Source organism: Sinocyclocheilus grahami, unplaced genomic scaffold, assembly GCF_001515645.1.
Source record: "Sinocyclocheilus grahami isolate Dianchi unplaced genomic scaffold, SAMN03320097.WGS_v1.1 scaffold145.1, whole genome shotgun sequence".
Taxonomy (NCBI): Eukaryota; Metazoa; Chordata; class Actinopteri; order Cypriniformes; family Cyprinidae; genus Sinocyclocheilus; species Sinocyclocheilus grahami.
The window spans coordinates 907210-933116 of record NW_015505324.1 but is presented as its reverse complement, the minus strand read 5'-3'; the positions used below and the strand labels follow the sequence as shown (position 1 = coordinate 933116).

The 25907-nt window shown below is 38.1% G+C and overlaps 1 protein-coding gene across 1 annotated transcript in view; it reads right to left on the bottom strand.

The window, feature by feature from the left end:
- Nucleotides 1–374: 374 nt before the first annotated feature.
- Nucleotides 375–25907, bottom strand: part of LOC107591709 (NAD(P) transhydrogenase, mitochondrial-like) — a 39117-nt gene continuing 13584 nt past the window's right edge. Inside the window, 14 exon segments of the mRNA XM_016280943.1 lie at nt 375–1947; nt 3996–4111; nt 4196–4358; nt 7502–7536; nt 8487–8655; nt 9897–10076; nt 11807–11967; nt 13099–13332; nt 13763–13958; nt 14969–15114; nt 16456–16566; nt 19896–20057; nt 21389–21542; nt 22183–22374. Of these exon segments, the coding sequence (XP_016136429.1) occupies nt 1807–1947; nt 3996–4111; nt 4196–4358; nt 7502–7536; nt 8487–8655; nt 9897–10076; nt 11807–11967; nt 13099–13332; nt 13763–13958; nt 14969–15114; nt 16456–16566; nt 19896–20057; nt 21389–21542; nt 22183–22374 (2160 nt within the window). The 3' untranslated portion in view covers nt 375–1806.

Below are 25907 nucleotides of genomic sequence, written 5' to 3'. Positions count from 1 at the left end.
ATTGCAGCAAAGCAGAATTTTCAAAGCATCGTTTCTATGCAAGAACCTGTCTTTACAAAAACATCCCGAAGGAGGGGGAGGGAATGCAAAACTCTGTATTAACCCGAATGGTGTTCGATAAATACTTTCCCTTGCAGCAACTGATTCCCTTACAATTTACTTATTTTTTCACATATTAAAACATTCCTGAAACAGATGAAATTCAGCATCTAAATTGCAAAGAATGGTGTACCACCTTCCTGCATCCACAAAATCTACATTGAGGAAATCAGAAGATGCAAGTGGTTTCTTCAACAGCCCAATCTAGGCATTGTGGTGCCCGCAACACTGAAGGCATGCGATATTGAGAAATGAATGACCGTTCGTGCCATCGGTTCTCTTATCAGGATGTTTATTAAGAGGGATGCTCTGTGATACAGTGGAGAGAGAAAAAACATTTCACAGTATGACATTATTTCCTCACCATGGCACAATGAAACATTTGAAGACTCACCCTCTTCCCTCCCATGTATTGCAGCAAAGCAGAATTTTCAAAGCATCGTTTCTATGCAAGAACCTGTCTTTACAAAAACATCCCGAAGGAGGGGGAGGGAATGCAAAACTCTGTATTAACCCGAATGGTGTTCGATAAATACTTTCCCTTGCAGCAACTGATTCCCTTACAATTTACTTATTTTTTCACATATTAAAACATTCCTGTTTTAACAGATGAAAAACAGATGAAATTCAGCATCTAAATTGCAAAGAATGGTGTACCACCTTCCTGCATCCACAAAATCTACATTGAGGACCAAACTACACGCGCCCCTTGCAGCCCAGCTCGAGGCAAACATTAGCAGAGGAGTGTGTGATTGGGGAGGTGAGGGATTGTTTTGGTCGAGTTGAAACTATGGAGAGGTAGGGTTGTTGTAATGGTCTGTCTTGGTTCCTGTATCTCGTAGGATCTACTCCATTAGGTCCCGGTGGGTAAAGTATAATACATATGTTCAAATCCCTGTCAAATACTGTGGAGGATTACTGCTGGGAACAAATTTGGGAGGACAACAGGGCAGATATACAGTAACTACTCATATACTAACCTCACCGCTCCAGTGACATTCACTTGAATTAAGAGTGGTTGGGGAATACAAATCATTTTATGGTGGAGCCACAGGTGTTTGGGATTCTGTGTGTAAATCTTCAGTGATATTGGCTAGGACTTCATCTCAGCAGCAATCCTTCAAAGCTTCATGCTATTAACAGAAAATGTGCATTGTTTGGATATGGTCCTCTGAAGCTGCATCTGGAAAAGTTGAACACCTTACACCACCAGCTGGTCACAATGCACATGGCAAATAAACAATGAAGCAAGAAAAAGGAGAAAAAAAGCATACAGTTTAGAGTGGTTTATGGCTTTCAAACAAATTAGTCATATGTATGCTAACGTTACCAGAAAAAAAAAATATATATATATATTTTTTTTTTACAGATTGCTGTGCTATATAAAACCAGATCTATAATACATACAAAACCAGATGATAACTGGTTAACTTGCTTTATTAATGCTAATTAATGTGATGCTGTAATGCTTTTTTTCCTTTTAACTTGATTTAAATGGGGGACCAAAAGAAGAACATTTCATGAAAAGAAAAACTAAAAAGTTCTGGAAATACTAAATAAACTACCTATATCTACAGCAAAATCGAAATGGGCATAGAGTGTCATTAAGAGCTTGTTCCTATTAGTGCTAATTTATATCTAAGGGTTTATTGGGTTTGTTCGATCTCCTCATCTCCGTGACTCAGTGTCAGATCTTCTCTTTCCTCTCTAGCCCTCACGGACCTTGGCAGACAGAGCATCACAAGTCTTCTTGGCATCTCCCAAAAGCATGGATGTGTTTGGTTTGTAGAAGATAGGGTTGTCCACGGCAGCGTAGCCAACTCCAAGAGATCTTTTCATCACAATGACCTGAAGGGATGAAAGCAGAGGTTGATGCATTTTGTCTTATCCAGGAACAAAGGTACTTCATGGAATAAGTTAGAAAATTCACACTAAATAAAATCCTGTATGTTGCCCTTAGATTATCAACGGATTTTTCCATTTAGTTGAGCCAGCTTACACAAAATCTTCAACATTATTCCTGTAAAGACACTGCATGCACCTGCATGTGAAGTGGTGGAGAACAGTTTTAGGATTTGTACACGAGGGTGCAAAAACAGCCCATGCTTCCAACATGTAATGGCTATTTAAGTATCTGCCATTTACAAAATTAAGAGTCATTAGTGTCTTGAACACCAGTTTTTAGGCAGAGCAGTTTCTGGGAAAATCGTTGAGAGCAGCGCTTTGATTGAGAGCATCTGTTTGGGAAGGAGGAACACTTGGTAATTGAATAAGCAAAACCAGAGAGGAGAGCCCTTGCCGCTGGTCTAGCTTTAGTGTTATTCAATACACTGAAAGATATTTGGAACGAAATGACCCTCAACTTGAGACTTCAAAATCGCAGGCGGATCCTTTTAATATCATCATCTGTCCCTCAAAAGCCCTGCAGATGTTTAATGCCAGCCAGGTGGCATCAGGATGGAGTTCAGACACACCCAACCCCTCTTCTCAAAGAGTCACGTGACCACTTTACCCAGGCTCAGCCTCCCCCTGGACAGGACAACATCCTTTTGTTAAATTATTCATAGGGCAGCTGGTTTCATTTGGGAATGAGGTTACACATGAAGGTCTTTAACATGGCTGGGAGCAATCAGTAGGATGGATGTTGCATGAGATTGAGGATAACGAAACCAAAGGAGACAATCGACAGGGAAACTTCAGATTCTGCCGCACTATCATGTCATCAAGAGCGTCACTACGTTCGAAGTTGGTCGAGTTCCCTTGTTGTGACTTGGCTACACTTCCAAGTTGCTACAAATAAGGCAGGCTTTGGTTCAAAGCTCTAGTGGTTGCATAATTCCGTATGGAATTATGGAACATGTTAACAAGCTACACGCAATTACTCTTGGGAGAAGGTCAACGTGTTTGCACATTCGCAAATGTCAAGCCCCAGTACTCTGAGTGATTTCCCAAGAGAAGGTCTGGCCGCAGTGGGCTTGTCATGTGGTGAGGCACACCAGCCCCACATTTTAGGGAAAGTATCGGTCGGATGCTCTGAAATGTCATCATTCCAGAACGAGCGAGTCAGTGCTAATGAAAGCAGCGTGAGCTGGAATCTTTCTGGAGATACACCTGGACCGAAGCGTGGTTACAGTGGGAACCAGCTGTAGGGATGGGATGGAGATTTTCATATCGCTCTGGGTGGGAGAATGAGGGATGGTCTATATTACAATGCATGAGGCCAGTTCTTGCCATCTTGGCTTTTATTCCAGCTAGGCCATAAATGTAAAGCCTGATACATATGGAGTATGAAGTATATCATGTACAGTACCAATCAAATATTTGAGGTCTGTAAGATTTTTTATATTTTAGAAAGTAGTCTCTTATGCTCACAAAGGCTGCATTTATTTGATTCAAAATACAGTAAAAACAGTAATATTGTGAAAGCTTATTACCAATTTCAAGTAACTGTGTTCTATTTTGATATATTTTAAAATGTATTGTTGTGATGGCCAAGACGAATTTTCAGTAGCCATTATTCCAGTCTTCAGTGTCACATGATCCTTTGGAAATTATTTTAATATGTTGATTTGGTGCCCAAGAAACATTTCTAATTATTAATTAAATTGAACGCAATATTTTTTGTGGAAACTGGTATACATTTTTCCCCACAATTTTTTGATGAATAGACAGTTCAAAAGAACAACAATTAAGACTACTGGAAATAGAAATATTTTGTCAAATTATACATTTCTTTGAACAACTGAATGTGCCCTTGCTGAATCTATTTCTTTAAACCCCAAACTTTTGAACAGTTGTGTATATCGTGTGAAATCAGCTACAAAAAAAGTTATTTTTGTAAGACTATAATTCATATTTAAAAGTTGCAAGGCATTAACAACTAATAAGATGCTCACCTGCTTGGACTTCCAGACCTCCAAAACAGGCATGCCAGCAATGATGGAGTTGGGGTCCTCCTGGGCCGCTGAGTTGACTGTGTCATTAGCTCCAATTACCAAGACCAGGTCAGTTTCTGAAAAACAATAATGGAAAGCACAATTATGGATTTGATATCCCACAAATGACACCAAAAAACACCAAAAAAAGGATATCATACCAGGGAAGTCATGATTGATCTCATCCATCTCCAGCACAACATCATAAGGCACACCAGCTTCAGCCAGCAGAACGTTCAGTTGGCCTGGCATACGACCAGCCACAGGGTGGATTCCAAACCTGAACACACGCAGACAATACAGATCAGTGACCTCTTAGATCGCCTGATACACATATGGCATCCAAATAAAGCACTTTACGGTTGTGCAGGATGACTCTCCATACAGTACGAACAGGAGTCTTTGAACATGGTTAAGTAGATGTGCTTTGGGGTAGAGGTTAGGGTGTTTGTAAGAGGTTAAAAGAGAAGGAAATAAGCAGAAGGTATATTTTTAATGCCAGAGGTAGTAAAGTGCATGAGCTCAGGGGAAATGGCTTGAGGAAGACGAGTGGATCCCCAGGGCACGTGGGCTGCTTTACGACTTCACTGTAAAAACAGAAGATCACAGCCAACAGGCTGAGGAGAGACACAGGAAGTGATATGCCTTCCTTTTTTAACCAATGTAATTTTGTGTTACATTTTTAGTTGAGGTTTACACTGTTTTCAGATTCAAAAGGCACAGGAACTGCAATACTCATACTACCAAAAAGTAACCAATACTAATAAGTTTTATTTCTAAAAGAAATAGTAGGAACTTTATCCAAACAGCTTTGCACAGGACAGGAACAGTAACTGTAATAAACGAATCAACCGTCAGAGCCAGTTAATCAGTTTTAAAAAAAGCCAATAATAAAAAATAAAATAAATGAAATAAATAGCATTCAATTTATCAAGTATATTAATTACATTTAAAATAAAATAAAACCTCAAGAGAAGGCTTGGAAACATCTTTTTATAATAATTAACATATACATATAATTTAAAACCACCACACAGATTTCATTATCAGAGCATTCAATCAGTCAAGTACATTAACTAAAGAAAGGGGCTCAGAAAATTATATTTTTGTATACAATTCATTTAATTATAATTAAAAACAGCCACAGATGGCATTAAAGAACTAAAAGGGTAGAATCAGGCAAATTCTCAGAAAACATTCACAAGTATAAGGATCTGCTGACCACAGTGGAGCCACAGTGATCAGCCGTAGCCTTGTGAAGAGCACATTTAAATCAGACGCCGTTTTACAAAGGACTGCCAATGTCTCTTGTTTAGCCTTTTTGCTGCTTTAATAGAGAGAAGAGAGAACAGGAAAAGATGGGGAGCGAAACATGTAATATTTAAAAAACAATCAGCATAAAACAAACATGTTACATGTTCTTCTCATCAGTATGACAAATACTGAAAGCGCATGGTTGTTGAAGCATCTCTAGGGTCAGGCACACGCCCTGCAACCTGAGAGGCGTCGCCGGGACGGTGGAAAGTATTGCATAGCCTGCACCTGTCGCTCTGCTCATCACCAGCTCTTTCACAGCACTGGAGGCCTGGGGTACACTGCGCTCTCAGATCACAGGGCATTACATGTACACTGGAGAGGCAACAAAAGCCCCAGACAATAGAGCATCTGAATGACGATATTCAAAAGCACTCTTTGAAATGGAGGAGTCCGACATGCAGAGAGAAGCGGAGAGAGAAGGCTGCCATTCAGAGGATCACCAGACTGACCTGCAACTAATGAGTTCAAACACTCACCCAGCAGTACTGACAAGACTCAGACCCCCCTCAGAGAGACTAAAACTTACACAGACTAAACTACAAGGGAAAATGTTTGACATTTTGGCTTGAATTTTAATAAACATGAGTCTGTTCAGCAGTGTATTGAAATCCTGTACTTGCGTTACAGTCAACATCAAAGGCTGAATTAAAAAAAAATACCACCAATTGTTATAACTATAATTATTATTTGGATGGGTAAAATCCATTACAATTTTGACAGATAAATAGTTATATAATATAATTAGAGGAGTTAAGCAAATGAGAGAAAATAAAGCAAGAGTGAGGATTTAGGAAAAGAAAGGGGAGATTCCAAGTGTCATCCAGTTCAATAATTCATATGACACTGTTTACTAATAAGGGGTGCCCTGCATCCGCCACTGAGATGCGTTTCAGACGGCATTTAGAGGCTTTTGCATCTGAACTCTTCATTTTATATTTTAACTGTTATAATCTAAACAAGGAGTGAAACAATCATAGACATTTTGTCCCACATGTGGAGTCCCCCCCCCCCCCCCAAAAAAAAAAAAAAAAAAAAAAAAAAAAAAAAGAGGAGGAGAAAATGGCTTCATGTTGAAATACATCTTTAATCTAAAGTCGGTGTTCGAATTTGTAATAATATTTCACAGAAGTATTTATTTTTATACCCTTGGTGTAGTTTGAAAGCAGCGCAGAATTAGCTGAACTGGGATCAGAAAGAGCAGAAAAGACAGATTTACTTATCGATATGTCACCAATAACCAATTTAGCACGTACAGTAAGGATAAACGAATAAAAAATTCTCACGTCAGTCAGTTTAAAGCCTCAGTTACTGCTGACACCTTCTGATAGGCCTGTCATAACCGCCTTCAAATGCTACTTAAACAAGCATGTCACGGTGCGTGCCGGCTAACCCTCCTCGCTCCTAATGATTTCTTTCAGCTCTAAGGCTTCTTTAAGCTAATTTCTGCTTAGGAAAACAGCCATGGTTGGCAAACTCCAAGCTTAAACAGAAAAGTCTTAAATGTTTTCACAGCTGTCAATCAACTAAACTAACTATGACTACTTAAATTATACAAAAATGCGGAAATGGAAACAAGGCCATTGCTTACTCAGTGCAAAGACTGAACAGACTCAAGGGAACCCCATTCAAAAGATACTAAAAAGGACAGACAACGCAATGGAGGTTGATGGACGGATTTAGCAGCAAACGAGAGGTGAAAATTTAAGTGGGTTCAATTATGTGTTACTTAGCAGTGCAGGGCTCAACAAAAAGCATGGACCGATCGTCCAGGCCCAGCGCGAGAGCGTAGCTACCATACCTAAACATTAGGCAACTTTCGTGTTGCAAATCTTTCGTGTTGTTCATGTTTAATTGTTGCGAATTCTGCAGTTAACATCAAGTTAACATTATCTAGCTGGCTAGATAGATAAATAATAATAATAATAAATTATTAATTTATTTTTCTTACTCCCTTTAAGAAATCAACATTTATTACAAATCTGAAATGGCCCAAATGGAAAATTAATAACAAAACAAAAACACACACAAAAAAACTAATAACTAAAAAAAAAAAGGGAAAAGAAAACTTTCAAAAATGAAAGAATATACAGTATAGAAACACCACAAAAAAAAAAAACTCTTTTGTTGGGCCCTACAGTGATTTGGGAGACTACAGTGATGGGGAAAAAGGATTTGAAGCTACAATCTTGATTACCAGACTGGTGCTCACGATGGTCAGGCCTGTGTTGTCAGTGAACAAAGGGCTCTCTCATCTTGGCAGTGGCTAAACAGGCAATGGTCAAGAGGGAAAATTCTGAATGCCTCAGAGCCTGTTGGACGGCCATTTGTTTTAAATAAAAGGGGCCGTCTCTGTTGTGCTTGGCCCTACAGTCTTGTTTACTCTGGACTGCGCTGTTTATTATCGTTTCTCTTTTTCTTTCTGTTCATATTCCCACATCTAATCGCTCATCTTTTCCACTGTCCTGTCGCCTCCAAGGTCTTGATCTTCTCGACCTGCTGTCGGACCATAAAATGCAACTATAAAACACTGTGTTGTGGAGAACAAAGCAGCATGAGAGTTGCTGCCATTGCTGGAGGCCATTACGGAGACCAATGCAAAGATGGTTTAAAGGAACAGCCACAGAAAAACATTCAACTCCAAATAAATTATTTGCCAACTTAACTTGTATTGAAGGTAAACACAGTTAAAGTTCTTCTGACATCCTGCTCAATCAGTCAGCAGTATCTGGGCAAAAGAAACATGGCGCGACCCTGCCAGAAGAGATAAAACTAACACCACCCTCCACAGCTCACCTCACACGAACAATGCCACGGGAGGCCAAACACGCCATCCCATAAATAAAAAACACCCCGAAGAGGAGTCGAGCCCAAACAGACAGATAAAAAGTGCACACGAATGTGTCTAGGGCTTCAAAAAAATGAGAGAGAATTCAAGACCACCTCAGAACAAGCCCCAGCAGGCCTCAGGGTGCACTCTGGGGGGTTTGTCCCGCACAGGAGGGGTCAGAAAATTACCAGTGATGTAATGTGGGTGAAGCAAGGTTGCTTTAACAGACATAACATAAAGGATTGTTTGAAGTCGCTGACGGTATGCTCCAGATTTAGGAGTTTCAGATGTGCACGGCTACAAAGGGCCTCCATTACCTGGAACGATGATGATATTCTGAGCCTCCTTGATCATCTCCACTGACTGATCCACGTTGACCTCAGTGTGGGTACCTGTGATCTCCATGGGCTTGCCCCTGCCGGTGGATGACGTGCCGTAGCCACCCAGAATGACATTTGCCAGTGAGCGGTTCATGGCCTAAGGAAGAAAAAACACCCAGAGATTGGAAATCAGGAATGCGGAATATGAAGACTGCCTCTCAGCGGAATAAAACAAGATTGTTACACGAAAATGTGTGTCCATATGACATTTAGCCATTATTAACAGGATATTAAGCAGCATGCCAGATAGCCAAAGTGACTCAAGTGGAATTTGCATGTGAAGGAAGGATAAAAGCAGGTACATGTAAAATAGTACCATTTGTCCAACTTTATAAAACTAAACCGTGGTGTTGAATTCCCAAGTCCCACTGGGGTGCAAGCCATGGGAGTCATTATAACAGGAACATCCAGTCTTTGAGATCAAGATTTTTTTAGACTCGCACACATGTGTTCTGTAATCTAATATTAATTAGGTTATGCACAAATGATTTAACATGACCTTTTACAGTTTTGATAACGGTCTGTGAGACGAATTGATCCACTGATCAGAACTAAGTATTTGCTCATTTTAAAGCCATAACTGAAATGCATACCATAACATTACTATTAGAAACAACTGAAAATCTAGTAAATAACATTTCAATAAGGCAGTGTTATTTTGCATAAATCTGAAGTGCATGTTGTCATCGGGTTTTCTACTTTGAGAACATCTGGTTTCTAATCTGACCTAAAAATAATGACAATATTTAGTTATATATTATACAGTAGTGCACTTTTTTTTTTACTTTCCATTCAAATAATCCTGAAAAAAAAGTATCTGGGTTTCCACAAAATATTAAGCAGCCAACTGTTTTCAACATTGATAATAATAAGAATTGTTTCGTGAGCACCAAATCAGCATATTAGAATTATTTCTAAAGGATCAAGTGAAGACTGGAGTAATGACCACTGCAATTTTAATTTATTCCTGTGATGGCTGTATTTTCAAAGTTATTTTAAAATTGTACTATTAATTCACAGTATTAATGTTTTTGATATATTGTTGATCAAATAAAAGCAGTTTCAAAAACTGTTATAGCACATTTATATAAACTTTAAATAAATGTCAAATAATATATATTTAAATGTAATGCATATTAATGCATATGTAAAGATCCATAAAAAAAAATACATAATATTTGAAATAATTTTTAGAACTTGTGGGCTGGAGGAAACATTGCCACTGTCAATTTTTAAGACTAATAACAACCACAATGTTTAGACCACCATTCAGAATATGTTATTATTAAAAGAGGTGGGAACAAAATCATGGAGTGAACTTTGAGACTGTGAACTTACCACACACATGATGTAGGAGAGGATGGCTCCAGAAGAGCCAATGAGAGCACCCACAATGGTCAACAAGTTGTTATTGAGCAGGAAGCCTTCAGCGCACAGGGCCCAGCCGGAATAGCTGTTTAGCACAGTGATCACCACGGGCATGTCAGCCCCTCCGATGGCGGCTGTCAGGGTCAAGCCCTACAAAGACAACGAAAAGCAGGGTTAGAAAGAGGGTCAGAGAGAGAAAAAGGGTTGAGATCAAAGGTTACGGTGATGACAAGTGAGCAAAGCACAACAGTAATGCGATTCCATCATTTAAACAAAAAGAGAGTCCACCAAAAGAAAAATCACAAGCCTGAGGTATTACCATTGTACACAAGGTTTGTTTTTATAAAATGAGTCGGTTCATTTACACACTGGGTGATGATGATGCAAATAGGAAATGCGATATAGAGCAAGCCAGAGCAACATATTTCACACAGATCTGGTTGCAATGGGCTTCAATTAAGGCATGAGGTGTTTGTCAAAACACAGTATTCGTTTCACTCGTCCATGATATCATCCCTGTATTATTAAACAATGTTCCTTCCTCAGGGAAATGGCCTAAACAAAGCCACCTACCACACAAAAAAAACTGAGAATATGAAGAATAATCGGTGTAAAAAGAGCCAGACACCATACTGCAGGTGATTGTTTATCTTTATGGAGGTAAAAGGAGCTGTATAAAAATGTCAGCTTCCTGATTATTGACAAATGACGAAAGCTCCATGACGCTAATGTTTACCAAGACTCCGGGAGCGTTCCCTCGAAATTTCATGATTGTGGTTTACTTCTATCTGTCAACATATGGTGGTGTGCTCTTATGGATTATATCAAATAAATAAATAAAACTAAAAGCAAAGGGATTTAGGTTTCATGAACTGCAGGGTTTACCTATGTCACGGCGTTCTGAAACACTGAACAGAAGTTGTATGTGCTTGTAGCTGCACACAATCTTATCAATCTCTGACCTCAGTCAAAATCTTAATCTTTACATCCTCATACCAAAACCAAATGGAATACTAACCAAATGTGCAATTTTATAAACAACTGTCTCTACTTAAGATAGCGGTAGGCCAATATATTGACTGATGGAGCATGTCATATTTGGACATTTTAACATGCTGATTTACAGAATTCCTCCAAGCATCACTTCCAAATCTAGTCTTGTCAATGGACAGTGCACATTTTCTGGTGTTTCAAATTCAAATATTCTAAATTCAAAAAGCTTTGTCTATCCCCAATGGGGTAGAAAATTGTCTTTAGACAAAGGCTCAAGCCGCTCAACCAACAAATAAAACAAATAATAAACACAACAAAATGTGAAAAAATTAGTTTAATGAATTAAAATACTGTGCAAAACGTTTTAAATTGTGCAGATTTTAATGGCTAAACTGTATATTTACACGCATATATACACATATACATACAATAGACTGGAAAAATTCTAAAGCATGTTTTCTTCCCCATTATAATTTATTTGCCTAATTTCACAGAAAAGTTAAAAAAAAGCACTTTAAGCCATACATACTTAAAAACTGTTATTATTACTATTATTGATTATAAAAACAATTTAGTTTGGAAATTAAACATTTTAGCCAATATCTCAAACAACGCTAATTTCAAATGAACATTTTATTTAAATTAAAATATTATGTGAGCCATCAGCTACCAAGTAATTTACAAAAAATTTAAAATTTAATTAAATAAAAAAAAAAAAAAAAAAAAAAAAAAAAAAAAAAAAAACACAAAACAGAAAAATAACCCGACCAAAAAAAAAACAAAAAAAAAATCTGAACCACCCAGCAAGACTCAAGAAATTAATAAAAGATAACCTGGCCAAAAAAAATAAATAAATATAATTTTGGAAGCCTGTGTGAATCCCTTACCATGACGGCAGAGAGTGCAGACACGGAGCCCAGGCAGGTCAAGCCAGTGGTATAGCTGGGATCAAGCATGTAGGGGATCATGCCGCCCACACTGGCTGCCATGAGGGTGGCGTTCAGCGCATGACGACCAGGAAGCATAAGGGGAGCTGAGTTCAGGAGACCTGCAAGAGGAGAAAGTCAAGTGAGAAGAGCAACACAAAAAGTGAGTTAGCACATACACCGGACAACATGTGCTGTTTGGGAACACGATGAGTGAAATAAAATTAGGTTGAGAACTTCTTGGAAACGAGAAGCTTGTTTGAGTCGTGCTTTAAACAAAAGTACACAAATGCATGTCATGTTGTTAAAGTGCTCTTTAAGCAGCTGCTAGCGCTCTGTAAACTATTAGAATATGTACGAGACATATCATCAGCCCAAGACAAGTATGTGTGCACAGGAAAAATTCAGTAGGAGCTGAATCAATTACTCTTTAGCATCAGCTGCGTAATAAGTTAGCAATACAGCTGGATTGGGTGATTATGTACAGTATTCTACACCGGCCCCACATTTAGGCTGAAAGAAAAACTCACAAGAATAAAAATGAGACTTTTAATCTGTTTTATCAGCGAAGGCCTGCAGGCTTCAGAGCGGTTGTAGTGGTTGAGGAATGGGAAAGCTCCTGAAGATAATGCGTTGCAGCTTTGAGGGACAAGTGGAAAATGACTGGGGGGTGGAGGGACTAATTAGTGCCAAATTCTGAGAGGTTCCGCCTGGCCAAGCTTTAAACATGAGGCATGTGTGGCACCGGTGGGCCGGTGAGTTAACAAACAAAGCTGCACCAGACAAGGAGGACCTGGACCCACAACATTGGGATTTCTAATTTCTAGGGCTGCACAATTAATAGAAATAAAACTGAACCACAATATCCCTAGTGCAAATTTCAAATCAAAAAGCCTCTCATTGAATTTATTTTAATATATGCATTGCGTATTTCAGAGTGAAGTGTGGCACTGTGCTCTTTTATATGTGATCAGCTCATGATCCTGTGTTTTAGTATCTCGGAGCAGTTCAGTTCGCAGTAAATGTCTCTGGGCCACATCGACTTTCATTGTATGGACAAAACGACAGTTTGTTTTGGACTCCCTGACATTCATTTTACGAACATAAGCTGTTCTTCAAAATATCTTCTTATGTATTACACAGTAAAAAAGTCATACAGGTTTGTAACAAGAAGGTGACTGAATTATGACAGAATTATCACTTTCGAGTTAACTATCCCTTTAATTGTTATTATATAACCAAACAAGCAGGACCTTGAAGTTTGCCATAAGCCACCAGAGATCCGCTGAAGGTGACTCCACCGATGTAGGTCCCCAGGTAGGCCACGATCTTGGTGAGGTTGGCCGCAGGGTCGGTTGCAAAGTGGGGATACTCCACCATGTACTCTGCCACGCAGGTGAGCACGGCCGCCAAACCCACCAGACTGTGGAAAGCGGCGACAAGCTGCGGCAGGTCCGAGATCTGGATCTTCTTGGCAATGGTCAAACCTGTAAACAAGAAAGGGGAACTCAGGCCTGCTGGTAAACGGGTCACATCCGATGAAGCGGTGTGTGTGTTGATGTGAATCTGGAGTGCAGGTTGGGGAAAAAAGTGTGTAGGGGGCATGTTTGGGGCGGGCTGAGACCTCAGGGTGGAAGCATCTGGAATCAAGCAGACTTCTGGTTTGAGCTGGGGCTGGTCGGGACGGTTTAAACTACGTTCCAGCAGGTTTCCAGGAATAATTAGCAATTCAGATTAGACATGACTGGCTACAAAGCGTGATACCGTGCTGTGTGACTCACACGACCTGATGACCATTACCCGGCTTTGCGGGGAAATCACAAAGCCATTTGCCATTTACATTCACACACTTGGAGGTTCAAAGGCCACTGACTAAAGAAGAAATGCACGCAGACAGAAGCACAAACATGTACTCACCAGCAGTGCCACCCACCGCCATGGCTGCACTCATCTGTGCCATGAGCTCAGGGGAAGGTTTTAGTGCTCCGAAAGTTGCGACAATGCCACCGGCCACTCCGATCATGCCCAGGACGTTACCGAGACGGGCTGTGGACTGGGTGGACAGACCCCCCAGAGCCCCCACGCAGCACAAGCCAGAGCCCAAGTACATCATCTGCACACAAAAGGAAGGTTTACAGGAAGTGAGTAATAAATCTTCCAGAATCCATTTCTCTTTTGCACAACTACAGTTCACCATGGCCAGGACGTTACTATGGTGCTCTGAGTTGAATTTATCATGTTGCTATGCATCTTTGATATTCTGGTCACTAGATTACATCCCTCCTTCAACCAGTGTTAGTTTAGTTTTATTTATATACACTGTTACATTATATAATACAAGATATATTTTCAGTTTTAATTTTAATTTTAGTTTGTGTTCATTTGTTAGGAGCTTCTGTCATTATTATTATTATTATTATTATTAATAGTTCTATTTAGCATAAATTTTTTTTATTTCAGTTTTATTTTAGTAGTTTTAGTACTTCAACGTAAAACAAAAAATTTAAAACGTTGCCTTGGCAACTAACTGAAATAAAAAAAAGTTTAAAAAGATAAAATATAAAGAGTTTTTACATCTTATATTTATTGTTTTTAATTTCAGCTTTATTTCAATTAACAAACATTATTTGTAATAGTTTTAACACTGTCTTCACTGTAACTATATGCAACTTTTTTTGTCTGTTATCGTCTGCTATATTGCGAAGTGTAAGTTCGAACTTAGCTGAGCTTAGTTCTGGCATAATACTAAGATCATCAAACAAGTTTCTTTTAACAATTCACAGAGCACGTCTCAAATTGAAGGGTGATCGTGCTTTCTCTATCGCTGGCTGGCCTAAGACTGTGGAATAATCTGCCATTGAATGTTAGATCTTCCGTAACTCTTAATGTTTTTAAGTTTAAAATCATATTTGTACTCTCTGGCATTTTAGTACATTAGTATATGGATGTTGTACAGCAAATGTACAGCACTTTGGAGCTACTGTGTAGCCTGTAAGGTGCTATATAAATAAATAAACGAATGAATGAACCAAAGTAACTCAACAAGCTGCATGATTTGAGGCAAAATTCAGGTCCACAGTACAAAAAGTGCAGAAGACTTGCAATTAAGTAATGCAGCTTTACCTGTTCAATGTTGTAGCCACTTTGAAGAGCCACCCCATAACCTCCAACAAACAAACCAACAGGAAGAAGATACAAGTAGTTGTACTCTGGAGGATCAGTGGGCCGCTTGAACATGTCCAACATCTTCTGAGTAACCAAGAAACCACCTGATCAAACAAAATCAAACAAACAGAACACAGTATTAACACAGTACACAAGTTATTAACATTATATAAAATTTATATATATAACTTTTTTTAAACATCAAGTACTTTAAATGTGTAAAACATCCTAATTGAGTTGCAGAAGGATGACATGAAGAATGACGGGAGTCACTCATCTGCTGCTCATTAGCGAAGTATTTTTAAACTGCCATGTGATTGCATTTACACTCATTTTCCTGGCTTACGCCGTCCTAGCTAAGCAACTTACTAGGACGATTACCAAACCAAAGCTTTTTATTCGAAACTCAGACGGGTATCCAGTTTCACTCAAACCTTAGTGACCCGTTCCTCTGAGGATCCCGGTGAAATATTTAAACTCAGAAGTAAATGCACTCAGACAGGTGAACACAATGTATACAGCATTAGAAAGAACGTTCCGTTTTCCCACAATTAAATGTGAAGGATATCCAGACATAACAGCCGGGCCAAAGAATAAAATATGTTTCCATTCCTGTCATTAATGGAGCAGGTTCACCATAAATTCCTTGTCTTTTATTGAAATTAAATTGGAAAGGGCAATTGTTATTTTTCCCCTGTATGCACTTGTAACAATAAAATTGGTCGAAAAGAGGATAGGAAAAAGCGACCAGAATGTCCATATTTCTAACTCTAAGGTTTATGGGTAATGGGACTGTGGGACGAAACACCGTGTATGAGGAATGGGAAAAAAAAAAACATCTTTCAACTGAAATTAAACACCTGCCTTCTGAGAAGATAAATATATAAATTCAGACACTTTATGTGCGCTGGAACACATATCAAAAAGCTGTTATTGTAGCATGATGAAAAATGTCTGTAAAAGCCTAGTAGCATGCCATTAAATCACTAACTCACCCTCTGACCTGGACTGGTGTCTTGGCCAACCGTACCAAGACGCAAAATGAAGGGGTCATTGGATTCAGGCTGGCATTTTGGCCAACTGCCTGCTTCAAGCCATTTTTTTCCCTTTTCCTCCTTAATGGCCCTATTGGTTGTTTTGATCAGAGACTGATTTATGACATGACGAGGCCCTTTGAAGCAAAACTGCCGTGCTGACATTTCCTGTTTCAGGTGTGAGGTTTGACGGACTAAACTATTCCACCTGGAAGGAACGGAATACGGCGCTCTTCTCACGAACACAAGATGCAGGGCAGCCAGAGGGCAGCGAGCAAACAGAGTACAGAGCCCTCACCTGCTCGCATTTGTAATCTTACTCAGCTTTCAGCCTCCGACATACATTTTAGTAATGTTTTATCTTGCCTTTCGCTGTTGGCAGGTACAGGATCGTGTGTTCAGTGCACTCACCAGCGATGTTGACAGAGGAGATGAAAGCAGCCAGGACGGCCAGGGTCTCGGCTGTGCTGCTAGGGAGAAATCCACCACCCATGAGGGAGAGGCCACCAACAGCAGTCAAACCTGAAAACACATGGCATCCGTGATATATCCGCAAACAAACAAAAAATAAAATATATTTAAATTGTAATAAATTATAATATTTTAATAATAAAAAATAAAAACTTACATTTTAAATAATGTATTTTTTGAAATACTAAAAGAATCCCAATTTAAAATGAATATATAAAACATTCAAATAGTAATTTTAATTTTTTTAAATAATTGTCTCAAAATAAATTTTATAAAATTATTTATTTAAAAAAAAATATTGGGTGCTGATAACAGCTACTACACTATAATAAAAGATTAGCAACATATATTGACTGCAAAAATTGGCATTGCATGAGAACACATCACTAATTTTAAATGGTTGAAAGAATAAATGAATTTTAATCTAATCAAAATAATTAAAATAATCTTAATTCATTTTAAAATACAAATGTTGATTGAAAAAAATATATCACATTTTATCAGAATACTCCACAAATTAGGAAGGAAGAAAGGGATTTTCAAAAATGTTGTTTAAAAGAAATGATTTTTTTATATTCATCTTTCAACTTATTAAATAAAATAAAAAATACCGGTGCTGACAATAGCTACTACACTTTATATAGTAGATACTAGGGCTGCACGATTAATCGAATGCGATTGTCATGTGCATTTTGTTAGTAAAGCCGGTTCTGTAATCATCAGTAAATCATCATCAGGTGCTTTCAGATGGAGCAGCATTTACTACACAGAGCCATAGTTCACTGACAAGTTTCGCAAAAAAAATAAAAGATTCTGAAATCGAAGAAATCGTTTGCGATTATGACAGCTGTTTGCATAGCTTCTCAGTGAACTACGGCTCTGAGAAGTAAATGCTGCTCCATCTGAAAGCATGTGAATATACCACATTTAATAACATTTTTACTCCAAACTCACTTCATAACGTCAGTCGAGTGTTTGAAATAAATCCTTCTGTGAGATGATGTGGCTTCTTACACAGAATAAGGCACGCAACATATTTCATAGTATTTAAGCAGTGATAAAGGCATAAATATACTTCATTTTAATGAAAATTATAATAAGAAGAACTCCGATAAACCGTATATTGCCGTAGTCGTGTGTTTATTAGTCACGTTGAATCAATGAAAGCAGTTGAATCTTCTGTTTATTTATCTGCAGCGATAGGCATTTTCTGGGTTTCTTCTGCAAGGCGTACTTGGAGTTTCAGCACGAGAGTGCCCTCTGGCCTTTGGATGGAGATTTACTGCTGATCACAGAACCGTGCTTCACTGAAAGATACACATGACAATCGCAGCTTCTGTGGAATCGCGATCTCGATTTTATTTCGATTTATCGTGCAGCCCTACTAGATACTACATTTACTACACAAATATTAGTGACATTGACAGCAAAAATTAGCATTTCATCAGAATACGGCGCTATAGTGGAATAGCTATGGAGAAAAATTTTGAGCCAGATGTAATTATTCCATCCATGCTGACTAATAAAGCATATATGGATAAATATTTCTGACAATTCACCAGATGGAATTTGCATTAGTTTCCAGATTTGCTTCGAAACTGTGACTATTTCAAATCAGAAAAACAAGGCTTATGACACCTCTTCCAGTCAGTTTCACCCTCTAATAAAGCATAATTTCACTAGAAGTCTTACGTAATATGCTTGACACTGGTACAGCACTCTCAGTGCTCAAAACAAGTCACTTGTAACTCATTTTGATAGGGAATTAACGAGGACAACACTGGCATCCCCAAGGGAAATCTGATAACCATCACCTCTTTAATCGTTTTCAAATGCTTCGTTTTCAAATGCTTCAAATGCATCGACAACTGACCAAACCTGTGGTGGCCCTGATAGTTAGCGGTATCTTAAGTCAATGAAGTGTGTAACTGTTGGTAAGCATTTCCTCTCACTTTGTAATTCTGAAGTAACAATTGATCACAGACCAGCTTGCAGGCCAAGAGCACGCTACCACAACGCTGCAGGAAACGCAACAGACTATTTGTAAACCTACACAGGCACGAACCGCCACACACGCACCCAGACATGCAAAGGCCTGGATATCTGTAAAATAAAACCCTTGGATGAATATGAAAGATGCTGGAGTCTGCTCAAAATCCACAAATGGACTGCTGTTGTTATAATGGCTGGATAATATTTCTGACTTTCTGTGATCATGAAGAATAATGCGATGGTGTTTGGAAAGCACGGCTGTTTTAAGCAATGACACATCCATTAGGTCACCAACACGTCGCCAAAATGGACCCAAAACCAATATCTAATAGCTTAAGTTCATCAGAAAAGATTCCTTGGATCGGGTGATGTCCAAACGTTCATATCAAGCGATGTGGAGTCATTCTGATTCACCAGTTTCAGGTAGATTAAAGAGCAAGAGAGGAACTCTACTCCACCAGGAGTAACTTTATGCTTCTGGAAAAGTTCTCCCACACTTTCAACGAGAATGAGAAATTCCACATTAGTGGCTTAACGTTTCGGTCACTTTTTTGAGAGCTTCATTACTTTTGGCACCGAAATAAGCGAATTCCAACTCGCTTACATTTCCAGGCCTGTGAAAGTTCAATAAGTGTCAAATATGTAACACCTCGTACGCAAATATGACAAAGAAAAGCAAGAGACTGTCTCTACAAGACTAATAAAGTAATTCACAGGAAGTGTGCAGTAGGTCGAGGGAAACTAATTGCTTCAGTTGATTCCACGCACTCTTGATGTGAAATTTATAGCTCTCTTGACATAAAGGACTCTTTAATGCAGACCACCAAGGATTTGGTGGTGTTAAAAACAATGAAACCTTTCCTGGTTTCTCAGCCTGCTGGGAGAATTGAATAAAAGCTTAACGAAGCACAGAAGCATCCTTGATCTGCCTGGCTGATGATGGCGTGGCCTTCTGAACAGTGCTGAACCCTGGGCCCTTAAGTCTAGACTAATGAAGAGCTGAATTCGCCAATTAACGGGTGGGCTACGTCGGCCCATCGCAGACGCTAACTCGAGGGTGGGAGGGGAAAAAAAAATTAGGTGACATTTTTTGCCCATTAAAGCAAATGGATAATTCGCACACAGGTGAGAGCCCTCCGTAGCTAAAGGGCAAACTCAGATTAAGAAAAAGCGCATCGATGACCTGTGCTTGAGATAAACTGAGATCCTGTGACATTTCAAAATTTATTATCAGAAAATGTCAATAGTTTCTCCACCTCCATCAACAGTTTCTCAGTAAATCTGCATACATATGATAAAGAAAAAGCCATTCAGGTTAGCAATTACTAAACAAATTATATAATAGCAAATACATTCCCTTTGGTTGTGCACTTGATTTACTAACTTACCAGAAATGGCATTTGTGACAGACATAAGCGGGGAGTGAAGAGCAGGAGTGACGCCCCATACGGTGTGGTATCCCACGATTCCCGCCAGGCCAAAGGTTGTAACCATCTGAGGGAAAGCAGCATTGGGAGCACATATCCCAAGACCGATGGCTGAAGCCAGACCTGAGTAGAAATAACAAGATGTCAAACATTATAGGTTTGTTTTTCAGTTGAGGTCATTCTGACTGCTCAGACAAATCAGCCAAGTGCCAGGGGCAAGGTGTCCAGTTTATACATCCCATAATCCTCTCAAAACATCAACACTGCTGTGGGTCATGTATACTTGCCACCTCAACTCTAATATAGGGTACATTTGCTGTCTGCTTCATTCAATTTTAAAACGTTAAAGTTAAAAATAAGTGTATTAAGCTGGAAAAAACTTCCCATAACTACTTTTTGGAAAATATATAAGATTTCATAGTTTATTTATTTATTAATAAAAAATTAACAACAACAACAAATACTGATATTATAGTTATATTCATAGTTATAAATAAATAAATACAAATTAATAATTATATATTTATTATATTTTTTCAATATTATATTTATATATTCTATATTTATATAAAATGATGATGCTGATGATGATAATATTAATTCAATCTACTGGCGTGTGTGATATACATAAATAAATGAACAAAATTATTATTATTATTTCCAGTGGTATTAATAATAGGTATTGCCAATTTGGTATTGCCAACTCACAGACCAGGCATTGGCCATGTGGGTAAGAAAACCTCTACACAGCAGCAGGGAAGGAGCAACACAACCATCCCAGGTTCCTGGCATTCAGATGCCAGAACGGGCCAAAGTGATGTGGAAAATAAAACAGCTTGCTCCTCAAATAGGTGACCAATCGTGATTTTTAAAAAGGCAGCGATTTTGGCCTTCCGAGCAAGTCAGGATTCCCTGTACCTAAGCTCATACAGATACAGGAAAACCATGAAAGGGCAGGAAAATCTCATTTGCATGTTTGTTTATCAGCCGGTGTTTATTTACGTGCAAGTTGTATTTGCGGCTTGTCTGAGTGAGGAAGTGAGCGCTTTGATGTGAAGCCAAAGTTGCCTCTCCTCACACAAGTGGTCCTCAGCCGTCTGCAACCAATAGAATTCATTTGTGTGCCATTTAGTTTAGCGGGGCTTTGGAGTCTAATCACATCTTGGGACAAAGCGGCCAAACAGGGGAGCTGCTATTTTGGGGATTTCTGAGCAATGCAGACTGTTAAGTGGATAAAAGGAAGAAAAATCTGAATAATCTCAAAGGCAATAAAAGGGGCCGTTTTAAACTTACTCGAAAACCTTATTAACATAGTTCAGTATCAGAGACCACCAATACAGCGGTCTCTTCCTCTTAAAACACACAGGGAACCGCTTTCATATTAACCCCAGGAGGGGCCCGGAGAGATCCGGTGGGAAGAGGAAGGCAGGAAGGGCAGCCGGACTGTGATTTACCTCCGGTGTACATCCCAGCCGTGTTGAGAGTGGCTCTGAAGGGTGAGATGGAAGCTGCCTTTTCCTTCGCCAGCTCCTGGACTGTCTTTTGTTTTGGAGGTGCCGCCACTGGAACGCTGTTAGGCTGTGGTGCAGGGAAAAGCACTTTTCCATCCTGCAGACAGACAGAGAGAGTGACAGCCAGAATTCAAATAACACCACAACTCAACTCCTTGAAAGCTAAATGAGCGCCAGAGAGATATTGGGTCATAAATTTCACACTGCTCACATCCTTTAGCTCAGTCCATTTTAGGTCAACAGCCAGACTGGATTAAACATCATCTTATGCCGGCCACATTTATGTATTTGTTCAACTTTAGTTTATCCATGGAGAACGCACGCACGACAAGTGCAGAAACAATTTTGATGCTTATTTCACCAGTATTTCGGTATAACAAAATGGATTAAATTTGCTCAATTCAATAAAAAAAAAAAAGGTTGCTAATAATAATAATAATTATTATTATTCATGTGTTATTCACACAACATTCACACAATTTTTCCTTATATCAGTAAATGTCAAATGTCAAAGTGAGATGTTGCCCTGGGACAGCTGTGGCTCCCACAGATGCAATTTCAACTGAAAAACATGATTTTGCTAGATAACTGAGTGTCAAATTTCGTATATAATTGAAAGAAAGGTTACTGATTTAGGATGTGGCCTATAACATGTAACAAAATTAAGAGTGTTTATATGTCCTCCTGTAGCTAAAAAAAAGAAAGAAAACAATGTATATTATTAAAAAAAGGTTTACCTGCATAACGATTGAACCGCGGATGACATGGTCCATTGTGCCATAATCAAACTCGCTTTTGACGTCAAAGTGAAAAACGTCCTTGTCCGGGCTGATGGCTCGGATGAGTTTGATGATGTTGTTAGAGTATAATGTGCTGGCCTGAGTCGGGAGGCGACTGGGAAGATCAGAATAGCCGACGTGGATCACACCCTATAGGAAAGTACAGAAATACATTTAATGAAATAAGAAGTATACACTTATGCCGAGTTCACACTGCATGATTTTCAAACTCGTCGGATCGCCGTTGTTTTCACACTGCATGACTATCTGGTGCACAGTCTATCAGCTACAGTTCTGGCGCAATATACTGTACAACGCGACATACATTCAGTATTAGCGGTAGAGTTACACTCACAGGACACTGCACTTATGTGCAGTCACAAAAGTACATTATTTGCATATTTGCTTTAAAACCTTGCCAGTTAAATGTTTCATTCACGTGCTGTTCTGATGTGCGCTTTTTCTGAGCGCATAAAAAGCCTGTCAAACAGTGCCTGATTTCTGAACCAAGTTATAATTTGCGCTAATACTGTCAAAACACACAAGGTTTACATTTAGGCTCAGTTGGTTATGTCTAAAATGAAAGTAAACAGTTGAGAGAAACCGGATGTGTGCCTGTATATTAGATGCTTAAAGGGACCATACTAAACATGCTGCCGACTGTCATTAAAGGGATAGTTCATCCTAAAATTTAATTTCTGTCATTATTTACTCACTCACATGCTGTCCCAAACCTGTATTAATTTCTTTCTTGTGCTGAACACAAAAGAAGATATTTTGAAGAATATGGGTAAACCAAACAGTTGCTGGTCCACATTGAATTTAATAGTAGTAAAAAATACTATGTAAGTCGCTGTGGACCAGCAACTGTTTGGTTTTTCCACGTTCTTCAAAATAACATTTATGTTCAGCAGAAGAAAGAAACTCATTCAGGTTTAAAACAACTTTTGAGTGAGTAAATGATGGTATAAAAATAAAACACTATGACAGAACTGACAGACAGATGAGAGATTTTTTATTTTTGGGTGAACTATTCCTTTAATGTTAATAAAACCAGAAAACAAAGAGAAAAATCAAATCAATACTCTTGACTGAAAAACTTTAATACAGTTGCTTTAAGAGGAATCAATCTATATAGTGTTTTATTTTTTTATTTGTTCATTCAATTTCTTGAATGCTCCAGCTAAATACACCTATCATACCTGAAAATAAAACACTGTTTGGTTTTATTTGTATATTATGTGTATTTGTAATGTGTATATTTGTTCTTATTTTAAGATTTTTATCTTCGCCCACTTTGGCCTAAATTTTTGGCCATTCTTTTTTTAGATTTTGTTATACCTTGAAAGGCTTTGTCTTTATAATAGGGAAATTAGTTTGGCTCTAATGCTCAGACAAAATAGTATAAACAACATGACAAAAAATTTATAAAATCGTGATATTTCAACAACAAAAAAATTGTGATATTATATTTTTGCCATATTTCCAACCCCTAGTATACACCAGTATTAAAAAGATTCCAGGTGGTACGATATATATATATTTTTTAAAGGAGTCTCTTATGTACGGTGCCCGTAAGGGGACATGTTCAGTTCACTTAGTTTTGTCGTGGCCACAACATAACTCGTGGGAACGTGATAATATGTTGTGGCCACGAGATATTAATTTGAGGGAACGTCATATTAACTCGTGGGAACGTGATAATATGTCGTGGCCACGAGATATTAATTTGAGGGAACGTCATATTAACTCGTGGGAACGTGATAATATGTTGTGGCCACGAGATATTAATTTGAGGGAACGTCATATTAACTCGTGGGAACGTGATAATATGTCGTGGCCACGAGATCATTTTGTCGAGGTAACGACATCCTTATGTCGTGGCCTCGAGATGCTATGTTGAGGAAACGACATCCATTTCTCGTGGCCACGAGTTTAATACGTAAACAAACCTGCGTGACAATAGCAACACCGGATTATCAGAGACGGATTCATTAATATTTTATTTTGAATTAAGAAAATTATATTATTATAGAAATTATTACATTATTAAATTATTATATTAGCCATAGGCCTTGGTTACCGCATTCAATTGAAGTTTATTATGAATAAATGTTACATAAAATGCACAATATAAAATAGGCCTACAAGAAAACATTTTTATCCATCCTACAGTCTTGTAAGTCAATTAACTGATTGTCTTGTCCCCATAATATTTGTATATTATTATTATTATTAGCCTATTATTATTTGTTATATTTTTATATTCGTTTATATTAATTTTTTCCCTTAATTTCGATCTCTTTACTTAATGTTCGGAACACTTTTTTAAATAATAGCCTACTGTAAATGCTCGACATGCCAATAAAGCTTTGATTATGCTGACTGGAATTTTTGCTGGAATGCAGTTTAAATTTAACATATATTTCATTTTATTTCGGCTAAAAGACCATAATTATAAATAGGCTACTATAGTGTTTCGTTGAGGAATTAATCTTGCACGTAGTTGCATTTGTAAATGAAAACACAACATGCTCATTTACCACCACACATGGCCATAAATACAATCAAAGTCAAAACTTTATTGGCATAATTGTCAGGCGTTTATTTACAAAATATATGGTAGACTAGCAAATGCTAGCATAATTACACAAAACATTAACTAGTTAAAGCGATACACAAATTGAAAGGGGAAATAAGCATATATAACAATAAATATAATAATATAGCCCTAATAAGTTAATGTAATAATAACAATAATATAAATATACAAATATTAAATTAAATGTTTAATGTTAATAAAAATGTTTTATCTATTTTTGATAATCCCGGGTTGCTTTGGTCACGCAGGTCTGTTTATGCATTAAACTCGTGGCCACGAGAAAAATATGTCGTTCCCTCAACATAAGAAGTCGTGGCCATGAGAAATGGATGTCGTTCCCTCAACATAGCATCTCGAGGCCACGACATAAGGATCAATACGACACGACATATCACGTTCACACGAGTTATGATGTTGTGGCCACGACAAAACTAAGTGAACCGAACATGTCACCTTACGGGCACCGTACTTATGTTCACCAAGGCTGCATTTATTTATTTATACTATATACTGCATTAATAAACACAATAAAACAGTAATTGTAAAAATATTATTACAATAAGAGTTTTCTATTGTAATATATCTTAAGAAAGCTAAATTTTTAGCATCATTACTCCAGTCTTCAGTGTCACATCATCCTTCAGTAATCACTCTAATATGCTGAATTGCTACTCAAGGAACTTTTCTTATTATTATCAATGTTGAAAAGAGTTGTGCTGCTTAATAATTTTGAAGTAACCGTGATGCATTTTTTTCCAGAATTCTTTGATGAATAGAAAGCTTCCATTCCTGTAGCTCAAACAGTAAAACATGGCTCTAACAACGCCAAGATCATGGTATCGATTCCTAGGGAATGCATGAACTGATGTACGTATACTTTAAATGCTTTGGACATAAAAAGTCTGCCAAATGCATAAATGTAGAGTAAATGAGAATGTTTAAAAGAACAGCATTTATTTGAAATAGACTTTTTTAGAAATGATCAACATTCAGATTCTTTCAAATTTGAACTTCATGTCACTTGATTAATTTAATGCATTCATTCTGAATTAAACTACATTACTAACCCATTAACGTTCCT